This window comes from Lycium ferocissimum, chromosome 10 (assembly GCF_029784015.1).
Source record: "Lycium ferocissimum isolate CSIRO_LF1 chromosome 10, AGI_CSIRO_Lferr_CH_V1, whole genome shotgun sequence".
Taxonomy (NCBI): domain Eukaryota; kingdom Viridiplantae; phylum Streptophyta; class Magnoliopsida; order Solanales; family Solanaceae; genus Lycium; species Lycium ferocissimum.
This window is the reverse complement of record NC_081351.1, coordinates 35,942,586-35,967,196: the sequence shown is the minus strand read 5'-3', so window position 1 is coordinate 35,967,196 and position 24,611 is coordinate 35,942,586. Positions and strand designations below refer to the sequence as shown.

General features: G+C 36.3%; 1 protein-coding gene across 3 annotated transcripts; it reads right to left on the bottom strand.

Annotated features, from left to right (window-relative positions):
* Nucleotides 1–208: 208 nt before the first annotated feature.
* On the bottom strand, nucleotides 209–22,979 carry LOC132033650 (protein ALTERED SEED GERMINATION 2). Of its 3 annotated transcripts, none has more exons than XM_059423681.1 (20): nucleotides 22,708–22,979; nucleotides 19,928–19,996; nucleotides 17,808–17,885; nucleotides 14,417–14,551; nucleotides 14,196–14,303; nucleotides 13,961–14,089; nucleotides 13,369–13,484; nucleotides 13,159–13,276; nucleotides 11,859–11,964; nucleotides 10,805–10,950; nucleotides 10,506–10,676; nucleotides 10,296–10,400; nucleotides 9,510–9,621; nucleotides 8,532–8,881; nucleotides 7,481–7,571; nucleotides 4,980–5,075; nucleotides 4,804–4,874; nucleotides 4,588–4,715; nucleotides 2,394–2,504; nucleotides 209–611 (listed from the first exon to the last, which is right to left on the bottom strand). In XM_059423681.1, exons 1-19 carry the CDS (start codon nucleotides 22,780–22,782, stop codon nucleotides 2,423–2,425), a joined length of 2,286 nt encoding a protein of 761 aa, XP_059279664.1. In that variant the 5' UTR covers nucleotides 22,783–22,979; the 3' UTR covers nucleotides 209–611; nucleotides 2,394–2,422. The 3 variants fall into 3 exon arrangements, with proteins under 3 accessions (XP_059279664.1, XP_059279663.1, XP_059279665.1); XM_059423680.1 differs by having other exon boundaries at nucleotides 10,296–10,406; nucleotides 22,708–22,978; XM_059423682.1 differs by lacking the exon at nucleotides 22,708–22,979 and having other exon boundaries at nucleotides 10,296–10,406; nucleotides 17,669–17,885.
* Nucleotides 22,980–24,611: the final 1,632 nt, after the last annotated feature.

Genomic DNA, 24,611 nt, shown 5'->3' with positions numbered 1-24,611 from the left:
AGACAGTTGATCCAACATTTGTGTAGTTAGGTTGAGCTAAAGTTTACATTTGGGTTCAAGTTGCTGATTTATAGGTTGTTTTTTGGTTTATTTGGAGGCATGAGAGATCAAGACCCTTCCTGGAAGGTGGTTGGTGTTCTCGTATGCTCTTTAGGTATAATGTTGTTTTGTTGGTATGGTAATATATTCAGAGTTTATTAAAAGGAAATAACCGAACGAAAATCTATAAAAGATTTTCTGGTGCAGTATCGCGCACTATTAGCAGACATTCTCACCAACATTAAAACATTCGAAGCTAACAGCACTGCTAATTACTAATCTAAGCCTCAAGCGATCAATCAAAATACAAGGAAAAGATGGACCGCGTTTTACCTTAAATTTATTACTATGTAAAGTAAAAGACCGAGATATATATTTACAGAGTTGCAAGGACAATAGAGAAGAAAATTAGAATATGATACAGTGAGACCAAATTACAAAATTACAACTGGATCAAACTTCAGCTGGTTTGAGACCCAAAAATTTTCAATCGTCTCGCTCAACTATACATTCCACTCTTTTCCTCCTTCCCAAGCCAGCTTGTCCAACAGATAACCTTCATATCCAGGCATCTGTAGTTAAGCACATGTTAGTACCACACAAACAATACTACTGTTGAACCTACCGCATTCCTTTAAAAAAATAAAGCAACCCGGTCAAATGCAAAGAAGCTTCAACGAGGACAAATGGTTCATCCAGTGATGCTAAGCGCAGGTACAAAATTTGGCTGGCTTCTGTCACACTCCTGGACGTTCTCTCCATTACTAGTGACATAATAGAACACCCTTGTTCGAAAATAATCGACTGTACGACATAGGATAGTCATATTATAGTCACTAGTGTATATTGTCGTGTATTAAGTTCAACTCCAAACCCCTACCCCAGAAGTAGAATCTTCTCTAAGCCACCTACTAGGTAATCTATAATGACGCTAGAGACGAAACTCGCACCACTTCCGTTAATCCTTACTGATGAACCAGAGTCGAGCAGCAAAATCTGTGTTACGTAGTGAGCACAATGTTATAGATGCAAAAATAACTTATTAGTCCTTCAACCAATAAGCAATAACCTATGTCCCTGTTTGAACCCAAAATACCAAACAAGAAAATAATAGTAATAGATAACTATTCTTGATCTATATTACTTTTGCCTTAATGACCACCTTTACGTTGCTGCACTTTTGACACATCGAGCTACCAATTTGAAGACAAATGACAGCCATATACATCTTCATACTATTGCAATTAAAACATGACTGAAATCATATTAGGTGCAATCAGAACATTTTTGGCCATATCGATGGTAGCTTGTGACTTCCTAATGTTCCTTATAAGGAAGAACAACAATAACAACAACAACCACCCAGGGAAATCCCACAACGTGGGGTCTGCGGAGGGTAGAGTGTACGCAGACCTTACTCCTACCAATGTAGGACGGCTGTTTCCGAAATACCCACCCGGCTGTTCCTTAGAAGTGGAACAGAATTCCCTCATTTTGACAACTATCTCTTCTCCCAGCCTTGTGAACAAGATAGGATTTACTAGGTTATAATTCCCCTGCAAAATAAATTTTCTTCTCCAACTCTTTGGAACATTTAGCCTAGTGATTGAACAATTTTTACAATGATACCAAGCGAAATTCAATAGACTAATACCCGTGCAATGATAGCTATTGGTCAAAGTCACTAGTGATAAGTGAGAACAATCAGGTAGTCTCTGTGGTTCCTCTTTCTTTTCTTTTTTCCACCCTCAGGAGGAGGGTTTGCCCTCCCTACGTTTTCTTCCCTTTGATCTGACAAATAATTATATAAACTACTGCGCCCAATCCCAAGCTAATCCAGGCTCAGCTATATGAATCATCAAAATCCATTTTACTCAGACGTGGGCCCATTTCATTACAATATTCAAAGGGTAAAGAACTGCTTACAAATAATTTTATCATTCCTGTTAGAATCAGTCAGTTAAGCATATATGTCTGTCTAACTCAACCGCAGTAGTAGTCGTATAAGTTACTTTCTTAATCTCTAATAGTCAAAGGAAGTCATCTGAGAAAGGATACATTTACCATGCATCACTGTTGTCATTCCAGCCTTATCAACGAAAAACCTTACCAGGATAAAATTTCTAGGACGTACAGGAACTATGACTAGTTAGATATTGGTATGCATTTTTGCAAACAAGTTGTCAGAAAAATACCAGCGCTAGAGTTGGTAGGTGCTCAGGAGAAGGCGTTCCAAAAGCTCACACATCAATACTAAAGTCCGAGTGGGACTTCAGGTATATCAGCTAAGCATTTTACCTTTTGTCAAAAATAAAAACAAAAAAATACAAGGGTCAGATGACAACTTATCATACCAGTATCTAAGAGAATCAGGTTAAAATTCTCAGCTTTGCGTGCATTCAAATGGATGTAAGCTGCCCTCTGTAAACTCATGCATCCTAAATCGCTCCAAAAACTCAAAAGGCCTGCAGAGAACAATATGGATAGCTCGAAGTTGTCAGAAACTAGAAGAAATAGCTAAAATAGGAAGAATACCCATTTCGCATCTATCAGTCAACGTGAAGTCTATTCTACTGGCATTCATGACACTGCAATCCCATCAAGATTTAGATGGTTTATTATAATTTCTGAAGGTCTTTACAACCAGAATGCCGAGAACAGTAATGGAGGAAGTTGATTTGACATATACAATAGGATATTATTTAAAAATATTAAATTTGATAACCAAGATCAATTTATGCAAATTGTGTAGTATTATTTTGGTTTGCCGGACACGATTGATGCATAGATTAGCAATTTGAGGAAAAGGAAGTTGTTGTTTCCTTCGTTTCTCCATCGTTTAGGCCTTAACTGGTGGAGAAAAAGAGTTCATTTTATTTTAAAAACCGATTCATAATGTTCTTAATCCACTTATAGTTTTTAACTATGAATAGTATTTATTTTCTCCTCCAAAGAGTAAGTTTTCATATATAGATTACTATTGATAAAATTCCATGCGAATGCTCACATGGTAAAATACCACTAAATATTTTCTTAGAATTACTATTGCTGATAAACTTTCCAAAAGATCTCTGATATTTTGAGTCAGCTGATCGTGGAGTTGTACGAAATGCTACACTTGTAAATACTTGTAAATGATATGAGTACCACATTTGATGTTTTTATTAAAGACGTGTTTTTTATTCAACAAGTTTCGTTTCTTTCTTTCCTTTTAAACTCTAAATCCAACAGAATGGGAAAAAGGTTATGGCCTATTGTGTGCCAGAGATGATTTCGTTATTTAAATTTGATTACCTCTACCTTCATATAATATCACCTGTTAAACTTATAAAATTATGAGTTCTAAACTTATTAGTTTAACATTGTATACATCTTCTACACAATTATATATATATATATATATATCCGTAAATGCAGGCTAATTGAGTTTATTAAACAATGTTTCATTCGCTGAGGAAGAAGGATTCCTTAGTGACAAAGCAATTAGCAAGACAATAAGTGGCCCACACGTAGAAAACAAAGAGAAAACGACAACGTAATTCCAAAACACTTAACATACGCTCTTAAGACGCGGCTTGTATTTTAGAACAGCAAAATTCCAGTTATCTTATGCCAAATTTAGACTACTTTATCAAATTTGATTTATGAAAATGTTGCTCTAAAGTTGAGATTTTCTCCCAACGTAAGTTCAAGGTTATTACTCTTGGACTTTTTTTTTTTTTCGGCACCTTATGTGATTATATTTAAATCAAATATGTCTCGCTAATTACTCGGTGTGGTCACCATCACGTTTGAACATCATTTGTTCATCAATACCATATAAATTGACAATTTAAGAATCATTTCCCAAAATAATCAAAACCATCAAGCCTTAGTAATTTCTTACTTTTTTTTTTTTCTCATTATAATTTCTGAAGGTCTTTACAACCAGAATGCCGAGAACAGTAATGGAGGAAGACGCCATGACGGGGTTTAAGCCAACATAAAGTAGCTACTAACAGGAGGACACAGGGCTATGAACTACCATGCCCAGGCCTTTGACATAAAAGACAGATCATGAGTATTGTCATCACCTGAAAGAAGAAACTACGCAGAGTCTGCTTCTCAATTCCCTATTAGAGTATTGATGGGTGTACAATAGGATTCATAGCCTGTTTGGCAAAGCTTATTTTTCTCAAAAAGTGCTTATTCTTCTCAAAAGTGAGGTGTTTGGCCAAGCTTTTGGGTGAAAATAAATGCTTTTGGGAAGTAGCAGAAGCTGTTTTCCAGAAGCTAAAAAAAGTAGCTTTTCCCCGGAAGCATTTTTGAGAAAAATGCACTTAGAGGCACTTTTTAAAAGCTTGGCCAAACACTAATTACTGCTCAAAAGTGTTTTTTTAACTAATTGGCCAAGCAAAAACTGCCTCTCACCAAAAGTACTTTTTTGAAAAGCACTTTTGGAAAAAACACTTTCCAAAATAAGCTGATTTTAGAAGTTTGGCCAAACAGGCTAGTAATGTCTCACAATCATTAATTTAGAGGAAAGATGATAACTCGGTTAAGTCTTACAAGACAGCTTCACGCGTGCTGCACAATCTGCGTTGATTACTTTCCATTGCATCTAGCACATTGGAAGTCTCTGGTCCTGCAGCTCCACCAGCCACGAGGGAAGGGACAGAAGCAGTCGGAGTCCAAATCTGAAAGAGATAGATGTATTGGATGTGTAAATTTGTCGTTACACAAAGTGACAACTAATCCCAAGTACTTGTGACATTTCTCTCTCACCTTAATGGTGCTATCAATTCCACTTGTAGCCACAATGCAATCATATGGGTGGCACTGTACACAATTTACAACTGAACAGGGGTGAAGGCCGTGACGTCAGACTAGGTACGACAGATTCTAATAACCACTTTGAAGTATAAGAATTTTAAGAAATTTATGAGAACAGAGAAAAATACCAGCTTCATCTCCATGAAGCATTTTTATCAATCTACCAGTTCTTTTCTCCCAAATAAACCATCTGCCATCATCACTTCCACTAGCAATATATTCACCTGCACAATGTTTTTTACAACATATCCACTGAGATCCTTATAATAAATTGCTAGTGTGCTTAACCGAGCCACTAATTTACATAATGATTAGCACAGGAATAGAACGGATCCATCTGACACATTTGATTTGAAAGTAGCTTAGAAAACCTTCAAATTCAACTCACAACCAATAATCCTTATAAAAGTACTAACCCCCTTTTCTTCCAGACCAGCACTCTCTCAGGCATAAGCGCACACACCCCACCCACCAAAAAAAAAAAAAAAAAAAAAAGAAGAAGAAGAAAAGTTCGGCAAGATGGAAAGAGAATCAGTCTCTAGACAGATGAAAAACACGACCGGAGAACAAGAGAGACTCTGGGTTCAGCAACCAAAGTGAACCAAGCCTAAACATACAGTTGGTCCAGAGAGCCAGAAAGAAGAACAATTCTCTTCTAAAGAACGCGTCCAATAGTTGAAATTTCTTCACATCGTCCAAAATCATGGACCATGCACATCCTGAACTAGGTGACTTAAGATAAGTCTAAGAAAATGTTGCTACCATACTTAATACAGCATCCCTGTTGAACTGAATCCATATACTTAATACAGCATCCCTGTTGAACTGAATCCATAAACCAGACAGGAAAACCACCTCCTTGATGCCTAAGAATCTTATCATAACATAACCAAGGTATTGAAATCCAACTGTCTCTAAAGTTCTGTCAGCACCCACTTTTTTTCTTTTTTTTGGGGGAGCAGGGGGTGGGTGGGGGAAATTTTGCTAGAGTAAAACAATAAAATATTTGTTCACTTGGGCCTCAGTTTGGTTGCAATTTTTTTTTTTTTTTTTGATAACCGTGGTATCCGAGACAGCTTGCACCCACCTTGATTAATTCCAACGGGTACCTGCTAGCTTGCACCAACACATGTACCGGGTAACTCTGTCCACCAAGGCTTGGATAAATAGGAAGAAATCACCTAGTGTTTTTTCCTCTGCCAGCAATTGAACCTAACACCTCATGGTTCTCAATCCACGTCATTGACCCTTGGTGACTATTGCTCATGCCATTTTATCCACATACGATTGATCATTTTATTATAGGATCAGATGAGCTAAACTGCACAGTAACTTACTCAAACCAACTACTCCTACATAAGAAGGCGATAGAGAGATGAACCACATGAATGATCTCTAACCAACTACTCCTACATCAGAAGGTGATGAGAGATAAGGCAACAAAAGAAATGAGCTACATGAACGATCTCTGTGCTGACACAACAGGTAAATGGAAAACGTACAATAAAACATTAATTATGCCTCAATCTTAACTACTAGGGTTGACTATACCAATCATTCAATATCACTTCCATGCTATCTGAATCCATTTCATCCCAACACTCAATAGTTGGGCTTTTATGATAAATTATGTTTCATCGAACACTTAAGGTTCTCTATATTCGCTACTGGCTTGCATAAAGAACTACCAGTAAACTTAAGGTTCTCCACATTTACTACTCGCTTACAAAACTCAAAACAGAGTAAAGAACAAACACTAACATAATATAATGGCATTAACATCACTAGAATTTGAGGAAGAGGAAGCTCACTTATGTATGTTAGTTGGTGTTTTATGTGTAAGGGATCAGTTGAAGATGTTGATCATCTCCTCCTTCATTGTCAGGTTGTTTCGACGGTAAATGGGAATTTTTGACATGGTTTGGAAATTCTGGATGATGCCAGACATTGTAAAAGAGGTAGTTTAGTTGGAGATGTGAAGGGGAAGAGAAGGGGCAGGTCTTGAATATTGTCCCCCTAGCACTTATGTCAATTGCGCGTAGAGAAAGAAATAGGAGAGTTTTTGAAGGGGTAGAGATGAATTTTGTACTGTTGAGGAGCAGCCTTTTATCCCTTATTTCTTTTTGGTGTACCCATGAGATCCTCGTCGGCATAGAAGATTAGGTGTCATTAACCAAATCTTTTTGTAGGTTTTCTATCTTTTGGTATACCTCTTGTTACGGGGTTCTGTTTTTGCCCAAATATTACAGTTTCGAAAAAAAAAATTGCATTAACATCACTAAGCCTCAATCTCTTATCACCAATATGGATCTTTTGCTTCCATTTGTTCTATTTTTAGCAAATTCCACGTGGATTCTTGGAGATTGGTCTTTTGAAACTAATTTCCTTCTACATGGGTTTAGGTCTACCTGATCCTCTTTCCCACCTGCAACCATCATAATGTCACCCATATGGGAAATTGACTTTGCCGTCTATGTAGGTTCAATTTCTTACTTAAATAAATCCTTGTGAAGAAGTTTTAAAAGGAGCATAGTAGGTGAAATAGACAGTTGTTCGACTCAACTATAATGACTAGATAATGTTTCAGCATAAACATGAAACATGGAGACCATTAAAAAGTTGAATATACCTCGTTCACCAAGAAAGCTCGCCTGTTTGATGTCAGTGCCTACGTTGCAATGACCAACATATCTTCGCTTCATATCTATTGCTGCTTCAGGCTGCAATATTATTTGAGAGAAACAAAAAAGTACACTGTTTAAACAAGGAACAAACTTGATATTGAAAGACAAGGTGTACATGCATCTGTATAACAAGGGGAAGAAACTTCACTGAGCAAGACATGTTCAAGTTTTAATATTTTGGCTTCCTTAGTATTTTGACATCTTTTTAACAAATGAAATCCATGAATGCCTACTATTCTGCAAATTATTAGTCAGTCAGAAGGATGAGCATTTTGACACTTTTTAGCAAATGAAACGCGTCTCTCCCAAGTACTACTGCAATCCAATTAACAGTCTACAAGATGGTATGTCAAAGACAAATACTATGATCAATTGGATGCATTTGATTACTTGTTTCAGTTTTCACAGTTCAGCTCACCTTCAAAAACCTATGATGACCTTTGAAATTTAAATAATAAACCTCAACTGTTGGTCAATAAGCAAATATAATTCACTTCCATATAAGCATGGGCAAATTATGTGAACTATCTCTAGGACATAACCAAGCATTGGAGCAGGGGACTCATCAGCAACAGAAACCAGCAAGTCATCACTCACAATCTACCCAGACCAGCCGCCAAGAGCAGCTATATGCTTTGACTCACAATACAAAATCAATTTAAAAACAGATGTTGGAAAGAGATTTGAGATGATACTAGAGACATGTTAGATTAGCTTTGTGGCAACAAAGAGAAAGATAAACTGATCAGGGAAAAATAACCTAAACAGAAGTTCGAGATAGACAGGTTTAATATCATATGCAGAACCAACCATTGTATCACTCATGAGTCGAGACCTAAATAGACAAAAAAACCTCAATAAAGCAGAAAGATGCAAGTAGATCAAAGCAAAAAACACAGTAAAAAGGATAGAGAAAAGAACACCTTTTCAAAACCCAGAGAATAAAAGGAAGACTACACAACTTTACAGCACAGAAAAACAACATTCAAGCCAAACCTGGTACGCTGCTTTCTCTTTTTGACTAGAGGTTGGCGAACCACAAGAACCATTCGCCCGTCCAGTCTCCCCAGTGGAATCACCTCTCCTATGAATTCTTAAGTTCAAACTTCCGTGGAGGACATTAGGATCAACATCCCGTCCTTCATCACCAGATATTGATGTTTCAAAAGCCAATTCTAACTCATCATCATCATCAGAATCATCTCTTTCAGACCTGGGACCATCTGGCGACGCATCACTGTTTGCGTCTGAACGATAAAGTATGTCACTTAGGGATAATACTCTTCCTGCCCGGGGATCAGACCTAGATTCTCCTCCATTTGCCTTATTTATTTTGTCAGCTTCAGCTGTAAATTCAGGCATATTGTTGGTACGAATTAACACATGAATATGAATTAGTATTTGGTCCCGCCAGGAATTAGAATTTTGATCCTGACAATAAGCTCTAGTGAAGTGAATCTCGAATCCTCAACAACAATAAATTCTCTACAGCTATTCCATGCACAGAAATAACTTGCAAAAATCATTCTGACATTTAAAACTATGACAAGAGTTCTGAGACACTAATTTGACATCGAGGTGAAGGAAGCAGTTATTTCAAAAAGACCAAAAAACAGTAGAGTAGACAGGAAAACATGAAGATGGCCCTTATGGTGACGGCAAGACAACATAACTAGGCAAACCCCGTAAACTCGTGGTGCTCAGTTGGGTCACCAATAACTCATCAGCTAGTCATGGACAAGAAGATACAAACAAGATTACACAATCATCTGGTCTCAACATTTATTCCCTTCGCCTAAAAACTCCTCTATCTAAGCACTGGAAAAAGGGAACTGAAAGATTTACGAAGTAGAAATACTCAGTAGTAGTCTAGTGTTTCAATAGGATTTCGATAAGAGGTGGCACTGATACCAGCTAAACATTTTTTATTTTAGGCTACAAAATACAATTGCACGCTCAATGTAAGTCACTTACCTGCAGCAATATGTTCTTTTATACTCTCCACCTTTAGTGCAACTTCAGAATCAGATGGAGCCAAGGACTGAGCGCCAATAGCAAACTCCAATGCTTCTTTATGTTTACCCAACTGCAGATAACAACGGTAACAGCTCAGAAAATCAAGTGATAAATGAAAATCAGATAAATAATCTCAATCAATTTATGCATTATCCTTGTCTAGAAATATATTTTATGTAGTTATAGCTACATACAATATATAATTAGATCAAAGGCATACAATATGGAGGATTAGTGCATATTTGAAAGCAAACCAAGGAAGATGTATTCCTGATCAACCAAAAAAAAAGACCTATTAACTTTAATAATTACCATTATGGAAGACAAGAAGATTATGAGGTGCTAGAAACATCAATCATAAAGTTTATTTTCCAATGTTATACCATGTCTGAGAAGAAAATCTTAATCTAAGGAGAATCCGGAAACTTAAAATGATTCTGATACTATATCATAGTACGACTAACACATAAATCGCCTATTATTTTGAGTACATCATAAATATGACGCACAATCACCTTTGATATCTCTCCCTGATAATTGATACTCCAATGGAATTTGGTAAAAATAAATGCCAGAGAAAGAAGACCATAAGTGAGCAAGAAAAACCATATGGCTAAGAGGACCACAACCATGATGGAAGGGATGAGCGCAAAAATCCACCGGGGAATTGGCCCTTAAAATCTATCCAGCATATTAACAAGAAAATTTTAGCCACGAAGTTCTTATAAACACTGAATAACATACCTGTGAAAGAGCATCAGCGATCAAAAGAAGAGGCCTATAGGAAGATGAATTGAGCTTTCTAGCTCTATGACAGTCTCGTATAGCCAAATGTGCATCATTTTTCCACTTCCTCTGGTAAAAGCCGAAAATAAATATTTTAAATTAGGTACACTATCCTTAAACAAGTGCTAATATTACAGTTCGATAATAAAATTGTCTGACTTCAGATACCTTCAGCAATATTGCGGCACGAGTGCATAAACATTCGAAGGTTAGAAGGGGACCAATGCCATCCCTGCAACCGTCTAAGACTTCATTACAAGCTTCTATCCCATAATAAAAGTTGGAATCCTCTTTCAAGGACTTCACTGCCATCTGAATCAATTTTTTGCACTTTTCTAGCTGAAGAAAAGTGGAAACAACGATTATTAAGATATACCACTCTAAACGAAGAGAAAGCAAAACATAGTTTTTAATCAATGCAGGCCCGGAGGCAGGAGATCAGGGAGGGGTAAAGAAGGAAGAATAACCTTGGTAGCTGGAATTCGTTTCGATGAAGAACCATTCAAAAAGATTCCACTAACTGATGATTGCAAATCGATTCCATTAGGCAAGGGAGCAAAATTGATCAGGTTTGACACGTCTCCGGAGTTATATGACATAGAACTTCCATGTGCTACAATGAATTAAAGGCTAATCATAAGTCAATAGCATAACCAGATCTTCAAGTATGACTTATCTTAAATTTTCAAGCACACAGAATGTGATATCTCAAATGGTAGCAGTGAATCAAGGTGCTTTCAACTCACAATCACTTTCAAAAATCAAATACAAGCGATTTGCAGCAAGTTGACAGGCTAAAATTATTTGTCAATTAATCCTTGAGTGACATCCAGAATAAGTCACTTGAGTGCTCATGCACAAAGAGTTACTTTTAAAAGTTTTTAAAAAAAAAAAAAAATCAGACACTTACACAATTGTTGCACCAACATGGTATCAAAACACAAGTACAGTGAACCCAAGGTCAGTTTACCATTTACCAAAAGAAAAGACCACATTCAACAACCAATCAAAAGAAGAAGAATATAAATAAGTTTGCTCTCCCTCAATGAGGTCTTGACAAGAATGAGGAGCAACTTACAGCCCCCCCCCCCCCCCGGGGGATAAACCAAGTACAGAACAAACGTAAAATAGCATCAATTAAACATAAGAAGACACAGACATATCACATGCTTATTTTATAATATTATCAGTTCATTAAAAATGTACATCTTCTTCATTTTCATCTTTCCTCCAAATTGCTTATCTTTCAAACTTGTTAATTTTCTAGCTAAAGTTGGTTTCACCAAAAGGAGGGGATCAGCAGAGGAACGTAGTATAATAATTGACATATTGAATAAGTGAAATGTCTAGCAGAATTCCTCAATTACTCAAACCCATTATAGCTAATAAGGCACATGTTAGATTCATCACACATCTCAGGGAGTTCAAAAACTGAAGGCACAACCATACTAGGTAGCAGAGGAAACAGAATCAATAACAAAAATATCTATTATAAGAAAAAATACGACCGAAGTTACGCACCAGGATTCACATCCATCAAGTATACATGTTCTCCACTATAGCTAAGCAAAACCTCTTCTCCATTGGGACTAAATGCGACATGAGTTAGATGCAAGCTAGTACATCCCTGAGGAAAAAGAGAGAAAAATTCAGCAGCTTCCATTACGAAGCCACAATCATGAAAAATAAATTGCTCAATCTTGGTGCCAAGCACTGACCAGTCAGAGCAAAAGACTGATATGCTATACATATATATACACACAGAACTACGAGGGGTTGCTATTAAATCGTACGAAGTAACTTTGCTTGGTAAGAAATTCAGCAAAAATAGATATTCACTGTAATGTAGCCAAGTAGATGCACCAATTTGCATGCTACTGTTACATGGTGTCTGGGCCAGCTTGCACTCATCTGGATTACTCCAAGGGCACCTGCTACCTCCCACTAGCACAGGTACCGGGTAACTCAGTCCAACAATACTTGGACTGTTAGGAAGAAAGCACCTAGTATTTTTGCCTCCGCTGGGAACTGAATTAGACCTCATGGTTCTCAACCCACTTCATTAACCACTGGTCATGCCCTTAGGTCTGTTGCATTACACTTTACACCGACATATTACCTTCCTTTTTTTTTTTTTTTTCTCCTCTATCTTTGCTTCATTCTATTTCTGCCGGAAGATTAGCCTGCATAAAGTTAACCCCTCCCCATTTTTATTATCATTGCTGGAGAAAACCTTCCCCACTTGTAAAGGAGGATGACCCCAAGAGAAAAAATCAGGTAACCATAATTATATTTTCAGATGGTTGACAGCAGAGAAAACCATGTCTATCAGAAGTAAATTACGTCTTTGGATTAACCAAATATTAATATAGTCAGGTTCTGCAGAAAAAAGCATGTGATCCTATTCCAGACTCCTTTCCCCCGTTTACTCCCTTCTACCAAAACAATGACAACAAAGAACTCATTGATATCCACTTCCAAGTTCCAACTATAGGATTGGCAATAAAGCATGTAGAGGACTAGAGTAGACTAGACAAGTTCCTTGCAAGAACTTCTCAATGATCTCTTGTTGGGGGACTGGACAAGTTCCTTGCAAGAACTTCTCAATCTCAATGATTTCTTGTTTTTATGAAGTCGAGAAAAGGTCATGAGGACATCTTCAGTGCAAGCATCTGTGAATTTCAAGTGTCCAAATGAGATGAGGTGTTCCCCATGAATCAAGATCTACTGAAACCACTGCACCCCTAATGATAGAGAAATAATAGAACTTCTAGCCAGCAAAACTGTGTGGGATAATGCAGAAACTGAAGTTGAAACTAACACTATCAGAAAGATGCATTGGGCAGAAATAGCTGACACAAGGTGGAGGTGGCAGCTTTTTCTGACTCGAGGATAATGGAGGTAGCATTCTCCTATCGTACAACCGAGCAAAAGCATCACTGCAAAAAAAAAAAAGTAAAATGCAACTCAGAAAATGCAGTATCGCCTGGAATATACCCTTACTGCAATAGACTAGTGAAGACAACTACACCTTCCACCAACAATAAGCAAATGCGGCCTCGTGGAGCTAATATCACATGACTTCAGAGCAAACAACTGTCTAGGAGGATCAGCTAATGATTTCTTAGCTCCACAGCGTAAGTCAAGCTGTCATCAGGGATCAAACATATGGAAATGCAAATGTTTTAGATAAATCACAGCTTAAGACAAAGTTCATAACAATTCATATCAATTCACTTGAGAACAATTAAAGATAAGAGTACTTAGAAACATTAACATCAACCACTCGATAAAGAACTCAGAGCCTTCAAAAGGAGCAGTTATTATAGAACAAAAGTAAAAACCAATAATAATCATATAGAACTTTTTGAGTTAATAGCTAAAGCTTCAGGCTAGCCAAGGAAAAAATAGCAGAGCACATAACACAATTGCTTTTGCCAAAATTGCAAAAAAAAAGAAGAAGAGATTCCTAAAGCACATCATGATGATGTCATTAAAAAAGAAAAACATAATTTTCATGAAGCAATCGTCACTCGATCTTCTTATAAAAGAGACGGGGGACTTTTAGCCTTTTGATGAAAAGGAAATATATTCATCACAATGTAGAGTGAGTTAAGACTAACAAGTATATTACGACATTCTTGACGAGAAGAACCAGCTGGGGGACAAGATGCACCCTCCCGAAAGTCATGCTGCCTCACTGTCCCATCTTCACTAGCACTCCATACTACATGAGGATTCCCAACTTCAACCTATAGTCAGAAATAGCAGCATATATTATAAAGAGACGGGAAATAAAATCCACACAAATACTTGATTATCACTACAAAAATATTTCACTGCTGCCTGAACACCTACAGCTATTTTTTTGACCCTCCTGGTATGACACTGAAATAGTGCCGATGGAGTCACAGCATTGTCTTCGCGACCTCTTCCCTTTAGATGAGACAAATGAAAAAGACGAACCTGCCATAGCAAGTAAATGTGAAAAAAGCATAAATTTCTGGAGAAGAAACACTCAAAGAAAGTGAACAGCATCGTTGTATAAACACACAGAAGTTAGTGCTTCAAGAAACTACTTCAGCATCTCCTGCTCCAGAAACAACTAGATCATCTGAGGTTTCTGGAACAAATTTTGTGCAGAATACGTTGGCACTGTGACCGGTCTCAATGGAATGCAAAAGTTTGCGGCTTGAGTAACTCCAGATATTCATCTGCAGCAAATAAATTTTTCATTACTTAGATTTAGTGCGTTGAACGCAAGATGCAGGACATCAAATATCAGCTGAACCAAGGAATGCAATACAGATACAGAAATCACAGTTGTGGAATATAATTAAGCAAGGGGACCAAAAATTAACCAAAAGTGCAAAAGAAATTGTGAAAAATTGCTCACAAGATTCCCAAAGCCCTCTGACAAACTGGTCCATCTTCAAGTCACATTTAAGAACTGTTGCCAGAGTACTCCCAGCAGACCCTGGGGTAGCCCTTGCTTTAATTTCTTTTGTGTTAGTAATAGCTCTTCATTTAATCTATATGTAACAAAGCATCTCCGAAGATTCATCATAAGTTTAAGTTTTAATAGAACTTCCTTTTATTCAGCCATCTCTGTGGTTAGATTTGACGAATAGAACAGTTCTCTATCTCAAATCTTATCATTTTACTGCTAGATTGATGGTGGTACTTAAAACCTCCCTTCACAGGAATCTATTTGTGTTGACTCTATCATGCACGAGCAGAACTCGAAATAATTGTTATAACACAATTCGCGGTGGTCTTCAATTTCAAGGATGCAGGATCATCCAGTAGCCACGGCATAGTAAGGAGAAAAACTAGTACGTGCAGTACTTTGAATCTTGTTTCTCATTATGAGTGCCATTTGCAAGTTATGGATGAATATAGAGATGGATCATCTACCGTGTGGGAGAACCATGACCAAGATACCAGAGAGAAGAGAATTACCGAATGAAGAAAGCTAGTACTCATCCGAAAAGAATAATCAAGAAAAAATTTCACCACTTGTCGAGGGATATTCTGTATTCACCTATCTACCAGATTTTGCAATCCATGGTAAGAATAGCTTTTCCTTTTCCCAAAATGGAGCAGGCATAAACTGAGTTTTTTAATTAATGCCAGAAAATAGTAAACGCCAACATCTTTCTCACTTGAGATCATGATTGAAAGGAAGAGATTTCTAAAGCAAGTTAAGTGTTAAAAGGATAGAGTTAGCTCTAAGCCTACCAGAAGTATCATCAACGGTTTGAGATTGACAAGTAATACAAAAATTTATAACTTTGCACTAAGCCAGTGCATCAGGCGTAATTACAGGTTGTGCAATCCCTCCATTGTGTCTAGCATTGCATTTACGGTCTACCTTATGTACAACAAGCAGCTTGCACCAAAAAGGTAACAAAAAAGTACATATCTGTTTAAGAATATCAGAAACATATGCTTTGTATGATATTGCACTTTATTCTGCTTCAAGCTTCTGCATCTTGCTTCTCTCTGAACTGGGCTTCTATTTAAATGAAAATCTATAAGTGATCAAGCGAAATAAAGACCATCTGATATGAAACGGTTCGCCTAAGTCTTACAGTTCTTGGTTACAACCTTAGTAATCAAAACATCTTTGGTCGAACTGGCCAAAATGAACATAATGATTCAAGAAGCCCATTGGGGATATTCAAGCTACATTTGTAACATGGACCTAAGATAAGTCAGCTGCTTCTACTGTCAATGGAGCTCAAACTGCTTTTAAAAACAGAGCAAGAAATTGTTTTCCCAGAAAAACCCATGTATTTTTTATGGTCGAAACGTACAGGAAAAGCTTGACATTCTCTTTGATGTGAACATCACAATCAGAAACAGAGAGAAGTCAGTCCAAAGGAAGTCTATCCCTATCCTTAACCTCGGGTGTGTAGCTAGAAAAATAGGTTTTAAAAAATGTCAAAGAACCATATATAGTTGAAGCATCTCCCTAAACTGTTACATGAAACAACTAGGTATGTTGTCACTGGCGACTAGCACCATCGACATAAAAAGTAAATTATCATGCATTTACGGAACCATGGAAGCCCTTATGGTAACTTAGCAAACTTAATTTACGAAGGATAAACGTTTTTTTACTTTTAATCGGTAAGAATAAATGTTTTCTTTACCAATCAAAAGAAAATTATTTCTCGGGCCTCTTTTATCTTGGTTGCACTTTTGGTCCTTCAATTAGGACATCATGCACTTGACTTCAAGTTATCAAGCTCTGCAGATTTCAGTCAATAGTAAACCAACTAGCTAATTCTAGCAATTCAGTTACGATTCTACCGCTTGCAGAGGGGCATGTTTGTCTCTCATATGCAAGGCAGCACGTAACTTTCAAAAAGGAGCATTAGGTAGTAAATTTACGGCTTCCTTTAGAAATGAGCCCCCTCTAAAAATGGTGTGCAAGCATCACCTGGGCCATTGATTATTATAGCTGACAGGTTAGTTGGTTAGTTCTGTTTAAATTAGAGAAATGGTAATGTCTCAAAAATTGAAGGTTAAACATGAGCAACATCAAATAATAGGACAAAAGTAAAAATACAGGATACCAAAGGGAGCAAAACTATATGTTGCTCCAAAATTATTTCTTCTCCCTAAATTTTTTGATTCTGAGTTCCAACTGTTTCCTCAAGTGTTCTGTATTCTTGATTCTATTAGGCCAAAAAAATAAAAAAACTGTGAAAGTCAACTGAGCATATCACATATTGTATGATGGAACATCTTTCCATAGCAAGTTAGACTATTGTGCTGACAAAAATGTGTCAAGATGCGAAGTGTCTCCCCCAGTACTATTATCAAGTCAACTCTATTCGAGTCAACCTGCCTGGATCACATCCAACCCATGGGAAAAAATAGTCAAAGAACCACAAGGTTGATAATGCTAACAAAGGTTGTAGCCTCTTTGTTTGCTTTCTAGATAATCAGCAAATAAACAATCTCAAGGTTATTTTGACTTTTGACCACTTAGTTGTATTAGGCAAAAATCACAATGAGCGGTATCATCAAAGACAATATAAACGGTATTCACAAGCAACAAATCCACAGCCAAAACAACTTATGAGGTCCCCCACCCTCGTCCCTGAGCTCATGGTAAACACTAAATAGAACTTCTGTCTGTCCAAGTCAGTCACCAATGTTTTCACACTTTGGAAAAGAATCGCAATAGACTTGAGGCTCCCGCAAGAAAATTACAAAATGATCCAACATAAAAAATGTACTCAAGAGTTTCAAATGACTATTAATAGAGAACAATCTGTCTCCAAGACAGGGCTGAAAAAAGTATAATGAACACATACACATACAGACACGTCCATGAGAGCTCTTATATCTGGCTATCTTGCAGACTCTAGAAGCCAACCCAACCATCACATTGAGAAGCTTCGTTCATCTAAAGCAGAAGAATAAAGGAGCAATGAGGCATAGAGAGTATCATACTTTTGTATCATCTGATCCAGATATCAAAAGGGAGCCTTTTGAGTTCCAAGCTATCGCATTCACGCAACCCTGGTGCCCCTGTTAAGCAATGAACAAACCCTTGAGACTGTAAGCACACACATATACACATGAGCCAACAAAATAATATCAAACAAAGGTCCAATAGCAACTAACAGCATTTCTTAAGAGGTTAATAAATCTACATATGGTGTTTGTTGACCTGAAGAAAGTGTGTGATAGTACCAAGAAAGGTCCTTTGATAGGTGGGTGTTCGAGAAGAAAGAATTCATATAAATATGTAAATGCTATAAAAGACATGTATGGAGGAGACGTAACCGGCATTAGAACAGTAGTAGGAGATACAACAAATTTCTCATAATTGTTGGTTTACACCATGGATCAGGATTGAACCATAGCTGTTTACTCTAATTACGGATGAATTAACTAACACAATACACGATGAGGTCCAACGGTGTAAGCTATTTGCTAGCGATATTGTACTAATTGATGAAACCAGTGAGGGTGTCAATCAAAAGCTTGAAATATGGAGAAGCACTCTAGCGAATAAGGGCCTCAGGATAAATAGAAGTGAGACTGAGTATGTGTACTGCAAGTTTAGTCAGCATAACAAGAGGCAACTTGATATGAGAGTAGATGGGGCTGTGGTATCTAAATGCGAAATTCAGATATCTATAAATAGAAGTAAGACTGAGTATGTGTACTGCAAGTTTAGTCAGCATAACAAGGGTCAACTTGATATGAGGTAGATGGGGCTGTGGTATCTAAATGCAAAATTCAGATATCTAGTCTTGTTTTAGGCTATGTTGCTTGGACTCCGGCGCGGGTGTCGGATAGGGGTATGGATCTAGAGGTCGGATTCCTCATGATTTAAATTTTAAGATTCGTGGGTACAGGTACGGATAAGGGAGCGCAGATTCGGCAAAAAATAATTCAAAATTCTAAAAATAGAGTTATAAAACCTAAATTATGAGATATTATGTGGAAAACTTGAGGAAAAAATATTGATCAAGAGGAGAATCTTGGAAGTAGATAAAAGGAAAAGGAGTGACATAGAAATTTCTATATATAAGTTATTCCATTTTCTTCAATTTTCCACAGCTTTAGTTTTGATTACATAAATCATTGAATCTGTTCGGAATTGCTCACTCGATTTTGGTCAAAGTACCCAAAATTGGTTGACCAGATGGGGTACAGATCTCACACCCACACCCATGTCGTGTCGACACGGGTGCGGCACCGGAAGTGAAGAATCCGAGCAACATAGGGTTTAGGAGAATGGAATAATAGATGAGGATGCTACACATGGGATCAAATAGGATGGTTGAAATGGTAAATTGTTAGTGCAAATTGAAAAGAAAGGATGAAAGATATAGAAGATCAGAACTTTATGCTAAAGTCTGGAAGGAATTATAATACAGATGCATAATGGTTTGCTTATAAAAATAAGCTTTTCTTCACAAGCATTTGTAAAAACATTTTAACTAGAACTATTCATCACAAATACTAATTTCCCTAATCCAACACTACTACTTTATATTATTTCCAACTTGACGTGACATCTCTTTCAACTAACTGTGATAGTTTGTCACACTTCAAACAATTAATTAAACTACTCCTTAACCAACTCAACACATCAAAGTGTGGCATTTTTTGACGGGGTGTATGCAAGTAAGGTGAAATTTCCTATCTTTGACCAAAATCATTTCACATATTGTTCTAGCATCTTGAAATATTAAAATTTGTATTCTGCTCAGGTTTTACATGCATAAACTTTATTGCAAAGGAGAACCATTCAATGCCCATAAATAAGAAAAAAGTACCTATTTATGCAAATGAAAAAAATACCACTTACATGGGCTGCACTTGAAAAAAGGTAAATAGTTGACAACCTCAGCTCGTTGCTCTTTAGTAAAGACATAGGATGAGGGTTTTGATGACTCTCTTTTGTAATAAAAAAGATAAACAATGTTTGTAATCTCTCACTCGACTCTCAAAAGAGAGATACCCAAGTTTGCAAAATAATAAGTCAGATAAAAGATACCATGAGATAAAAAACTTAATAATATGCACCATAGTATTGGACTCACTAAGGCACTCACCTCTAGTTCTCTTTCTAGAGCCATTCTTTCCACCAAAGAGGAGTGCATTTGTAATCCATGACCGGAGTCCTATAAAGCATAGAAACCCAAGCAGAATATAGTTGTGAGACGAAATAAGAAGAGTAATGAGCTTAAAAACACCAGAGAGAACCTTATTAGTAATCCAAATCATTAAGGGACTGAAGCTTTGCTGGTCTCATATACAAGAACCAACGAAGAAATATATTTCCGCGGCTGTGAAAGCATTTGATAAATTTTCAAAAAGACAAACAAATGTGTAACTGCCTTAAGTCAAATCAAGGCCTTTGTTTGTAAGCTCTTGTGATGGTTTTGGCTTGGATTTCTCAAAATTTAACAATATTGGATGTATTTGCTTTTCACTAATTTAGTTTAGATTTTGAGTTGACAGGAAATAGTTCTCGTGTTTGTTTTTCAACTTAATTCCCTTTTTTTTTTTTGTAGTAGTAGTAGTACAGGACACAATTTATAAAATGAGGGTTTCCGATTCTCTTTTCTTGTTTCCATTGTCAGAATTGATATAAATATGTTAATCCACTAGTACTCTTCTTTACATTACTTCAGGCTTGAAATGCATGTGCACATATTTCAGACAAAGAACAATCACTTCTCGCTAATTAAAGTTTGGTGAAAGATTAAAGTTTTTTTTTTTTTTTTTTTCTTGATAAGGTAAAGTTTTATTAAAAAACAAAGAAAATGCAGGCTAGATTACATTAGAAACCTAAGCAGTCTAGCATGTCATCTAAATTCATCACAACATTTCCATCTTTCCAATAGTACATGTTGTGCATACAACTGTATTTCACCGACTGCAACTGCTCCTTTTTGCCTTCGAAACACCTCTTATTCCTTTCTATCCATATAGTCCAAGCTATGCTAAGAGGAATGGCACTCCATATCTTCTTTAGGGATGCATCTGGACATGCAGCTTCCCAACACTCTAACACACTCCTGAATGTCATTGGACTTGTCCATTGACAAAATACATCGAAGAGAGATAACAGCTAAAAATTTGGAAAGAGGAGACCGGAAAGTACACCATATATACAAGGTCAAAATTATTTTTATGCATATATAGTAGATGTTGAATCCCCTTGGCTTCTTCCTGTGTTTACTTCTTTGTATGTTGAATACCCATAATGAAAATCCTGGCTCCGCCACCCAATATCAACAAGACCCTGTAACTGCTTAATTTACATTCGGCATAAAGCCATGTTTGTTGTGATGGAAATGTTTCTTTGAGAAATATTTTCCTCAAGAAAAAAATCTGTGTTTGGTTACCTTCAATTTTGGAAAACGTTTTCACCAAAAAAAAATATTTCCGTTAAAAATGGATATGATTTCCCTCTCATGAACAGAAGTGATTTTCCTTTACAAATATCTCAACTCATAATCCAAAGCACTTACTTCAATCTAACATTTCAACATTGTAGTAGGTTACTCTAATACTAGAAAATATTGTCAAAAAATATTCATCTTCATACCTTATCCTATACCAACTTTTACATCTGACCAAACAGTGGAAAATAGAACAAATATAATTTCATAAAAAAAGTATTTTCTTTGTTTATAAAACATTTTCCTTCATACCAAAGTCCAAACTCACAAACTCCAAAACCGACCACTAGTAAGGGCTTTAAGCAGAGCTTCATCAGATTTATGAAGAAAAAAGAAGTATATTGTTCTTGCAAGCATTTAGGGTTCAAACAGCCGACATGAGGCCATCTACATCCCTAAGGGTTACCTTGCTTGATTCAATCTAAGCTGCTTCAGAAACACCACATGAAACATTTTCTGGAGATCCTCTTCTTTTTTTTGACGTATTACTAGGGTATCATAATCTGTTCAATCTAGTGTAACCAAACTGACCTTTGCCTTTGGCATAGCTACTCTTACTCATTATGCATTCGGTTTTTTTTTTTTTTTTTTTTTTTTTTTGGCCCTTTGCCTTCACAATTTCAGCATCATTGCTCTACTATTCCTCAACTAAGTACTAAACAACACAGATAAAAATTCTCTTCCCTTCCAAATTCAAGTTGGTCTAGTGAGGACAATCACGAAAATCACAAACAGGTCAGCCTTATAGTTGTCCCGAATTACAATATCGTAGAAGAGATAGTCCAATATGAGTGAGGACATGCGTTATAAGTGACTATTGTTCAATGGAACTCAACATTTCTATCATGAACCTTAGCTAGAAAGTTTGAATTACATTCAGAATGTAGCATCTACATTCATATTTGCCCCTCGACTTTCGAAACTAAGCTATATTTGCCCTTCATTATACTTTCTCAACAAATATACCCCTACAGTTATTCCCTTTCCACCACATAACGAAGCACAATTATTCACTTGACTAACTGAAAAAACTACAGCATATGGCATCATCATAACGCATAACTCACATAAAACAAAAGCTCACGGAATATCAATTCGAAGAAGAGATAAGCAAACTGACGAAAACACAAAATCAAAAACAGGTAGTAGTAGTAATAACAATTAATAAAGGAGATGAGAATTACATTCAGTTGTATAGTAATTACATAGAACCTTAGAGATTTACACTACTAATCCCTTATGCTCACATTACAAAGCACAATTATCCACTTGACTAACTGAAAATTATAGCATATGGCATCATCATAACGTAGAAATTTACATAGAACTCACGAAATAACAAAATAGCAAACTGAGGAGTATTCAAAATCAAAAAAAAAAAGGTAGTAGTAATTAATAAAGGAGATGAGAATTTGAAAGCGTACATGACGAACGTCGAGGTAACGTTTGTTGATCAAGTTAGTGATGTTGCCGTCATGGAAACAGAGTGATGAATCCATTTGAGGAAGCTTCTAGAACACTCAGGAAACCCTAGGTAGATTTGGAGAAGCAGGTGAAAATGACTAGTGTGTGTGTGTCTACTGGCGATCATCAGAAAGCAGTATGGAACACGAAGCAAAATGAAGAGAAGAGAGAAATGAAATGAGTCGGTTGTTTGTCATACGACGACGTTTGTTTTCACGTCTTAGCCACTAATGAGTTTTGATTATGTCACGGAGTTTTTCCGTTGTTAATGAAATTGAATGAAATTTCCATTTGCGTTTTCAAAAAAAAAAAAACTAAGGGCTCGTTTGGTAGCTGCTTAGAGTTATGCTGATATTAGTAATACATGGATTAGTTATGAGAGAATTAACGAATTATTTATGCAGAAATTACTTAGGCAGGGTTTAGTTATTCATGAATTAGTTATTTTATCTTTTATCCAATAAAATAATATAAGATAATCCTCATAACTTATAAGTGTGTTAGTTATGCATGTTTTTAAATTACAAACCAAACACCGTATTGATTTATACATGAATAACTTATCTCATAATTAACTACCAATCATAATATTACTTATGCAAGATCTAATGTGTAACTCACCTCTAAACCGGCTAACTAATGATCCCTAGGTGTTAAATTCAGTTGCTTTCTCAAAAAAAAAAAAAAAAATCAGTTGTATAGTCAAAGAAGTCTATTGTATGCCCTTAGAAATAAGAAATTTTTTATCTTCAATATAATTCTTTTCTACATGCATTTGGTATCCAAATCCAGACAGGTTGGTTTGGATAAAAGATAGGCCCATTTCTTGCCCAGCTTGATCACAAGCCTCAATATTTCAAACAAGAAGGGAAATTTAGCTGTAAATAAAGTTTAGAAAAATAATTTACACCATTTCGGGGTATACAATCCATTATTAATTCAACTATTTTTATTTGGTGGATGTCATTCAGATATACAAAAGGAATTGCATATCTCGAAAGTATACCATATATAATTATTGCAATGTAATTTTTTAAGGATGAATTTTTTTAAAAAATAAGTACAAGTAGATGTATGAGTAATGAAAATAAACACTGTTTCATATTCAATAATGTTAGCCCAATCAAATTTGCGAGTCAATAAAGTTGAAGTAACAATCAAGGTCCAACTACGTCGTCTGAGTAGAATCCAATTTTATTTTCACAAACATAGCAGCCCAACAAAATCCATAATAAAAAGAAATTAACAACTATTCACACACTAATTATACAACTATTATATACTTATTGCACACTTAATGTATACCAAATATACATAGACAGTGATTAAATCCATTACAATTAGACGATGAAGTGTGAAAAAATAAACGACTGACTAAAAATACATTTTTTTGTGAAGATTTCCCTTCAAAAGCACTAGTCTTTAATTTTTGCCCCTCAAATTGGTGGTCTTTAATTTTTTTTCCCTTCCCCTAATATCCCAAGGTTTTGGGTTCGAATCTCAGCTCAGTTAAAAAAAAAAAAAAAAAAAAGGAATTTCGCAAGGTAGAGGTTTGGATTCGTGTGGTAGAGTTTAGGCAGAATTTTGAATGCAAAACTCTCCCCGCTGGCAGAGTTTGCAAAACTCTCCCTGCAGAGTTTGCAAAACTCTACCTCACATGCAAAACTCTGCTTGCAGGTAGAGTTTTGTATTCAAAATTCTGTCTGAGGCCTAACTTTGACCCGAATAGGCCTAACTTTGTTACAAAACTCTACCTTGTGATTTTTTTTTTTATTGAGTCGGGATTCGAAGCCTAAACCTCATGGTATTAGGCGAAGGACAAAAATTAAAGACCACCAATTTGAGGGACAAAAATTAAAGACCA

Coding starts and splice junctions, on each gene's coding strand:
- LOC132033650 (XM_059423680.1), bottom strand. CDS start 22,782: ATGGATTCATCACTCTGTTTCCATGACGGCAACATCACTAACTTGATC. Junction 14,304..14,416: donor CTGGAGCAGGAGATGCTGAA/GTAGTTTCTTGA, acceptor TTGCTATGGCAG/GTTCGTCTTTTTCATTTGTC. Junction 10,677..10,804: donor AACGAATTCCAGCTACCAAG/GTTATTCTTCCT, acceptor ACTTTTCTTCAG/CTAGAAAAGTGCAAAAAATT.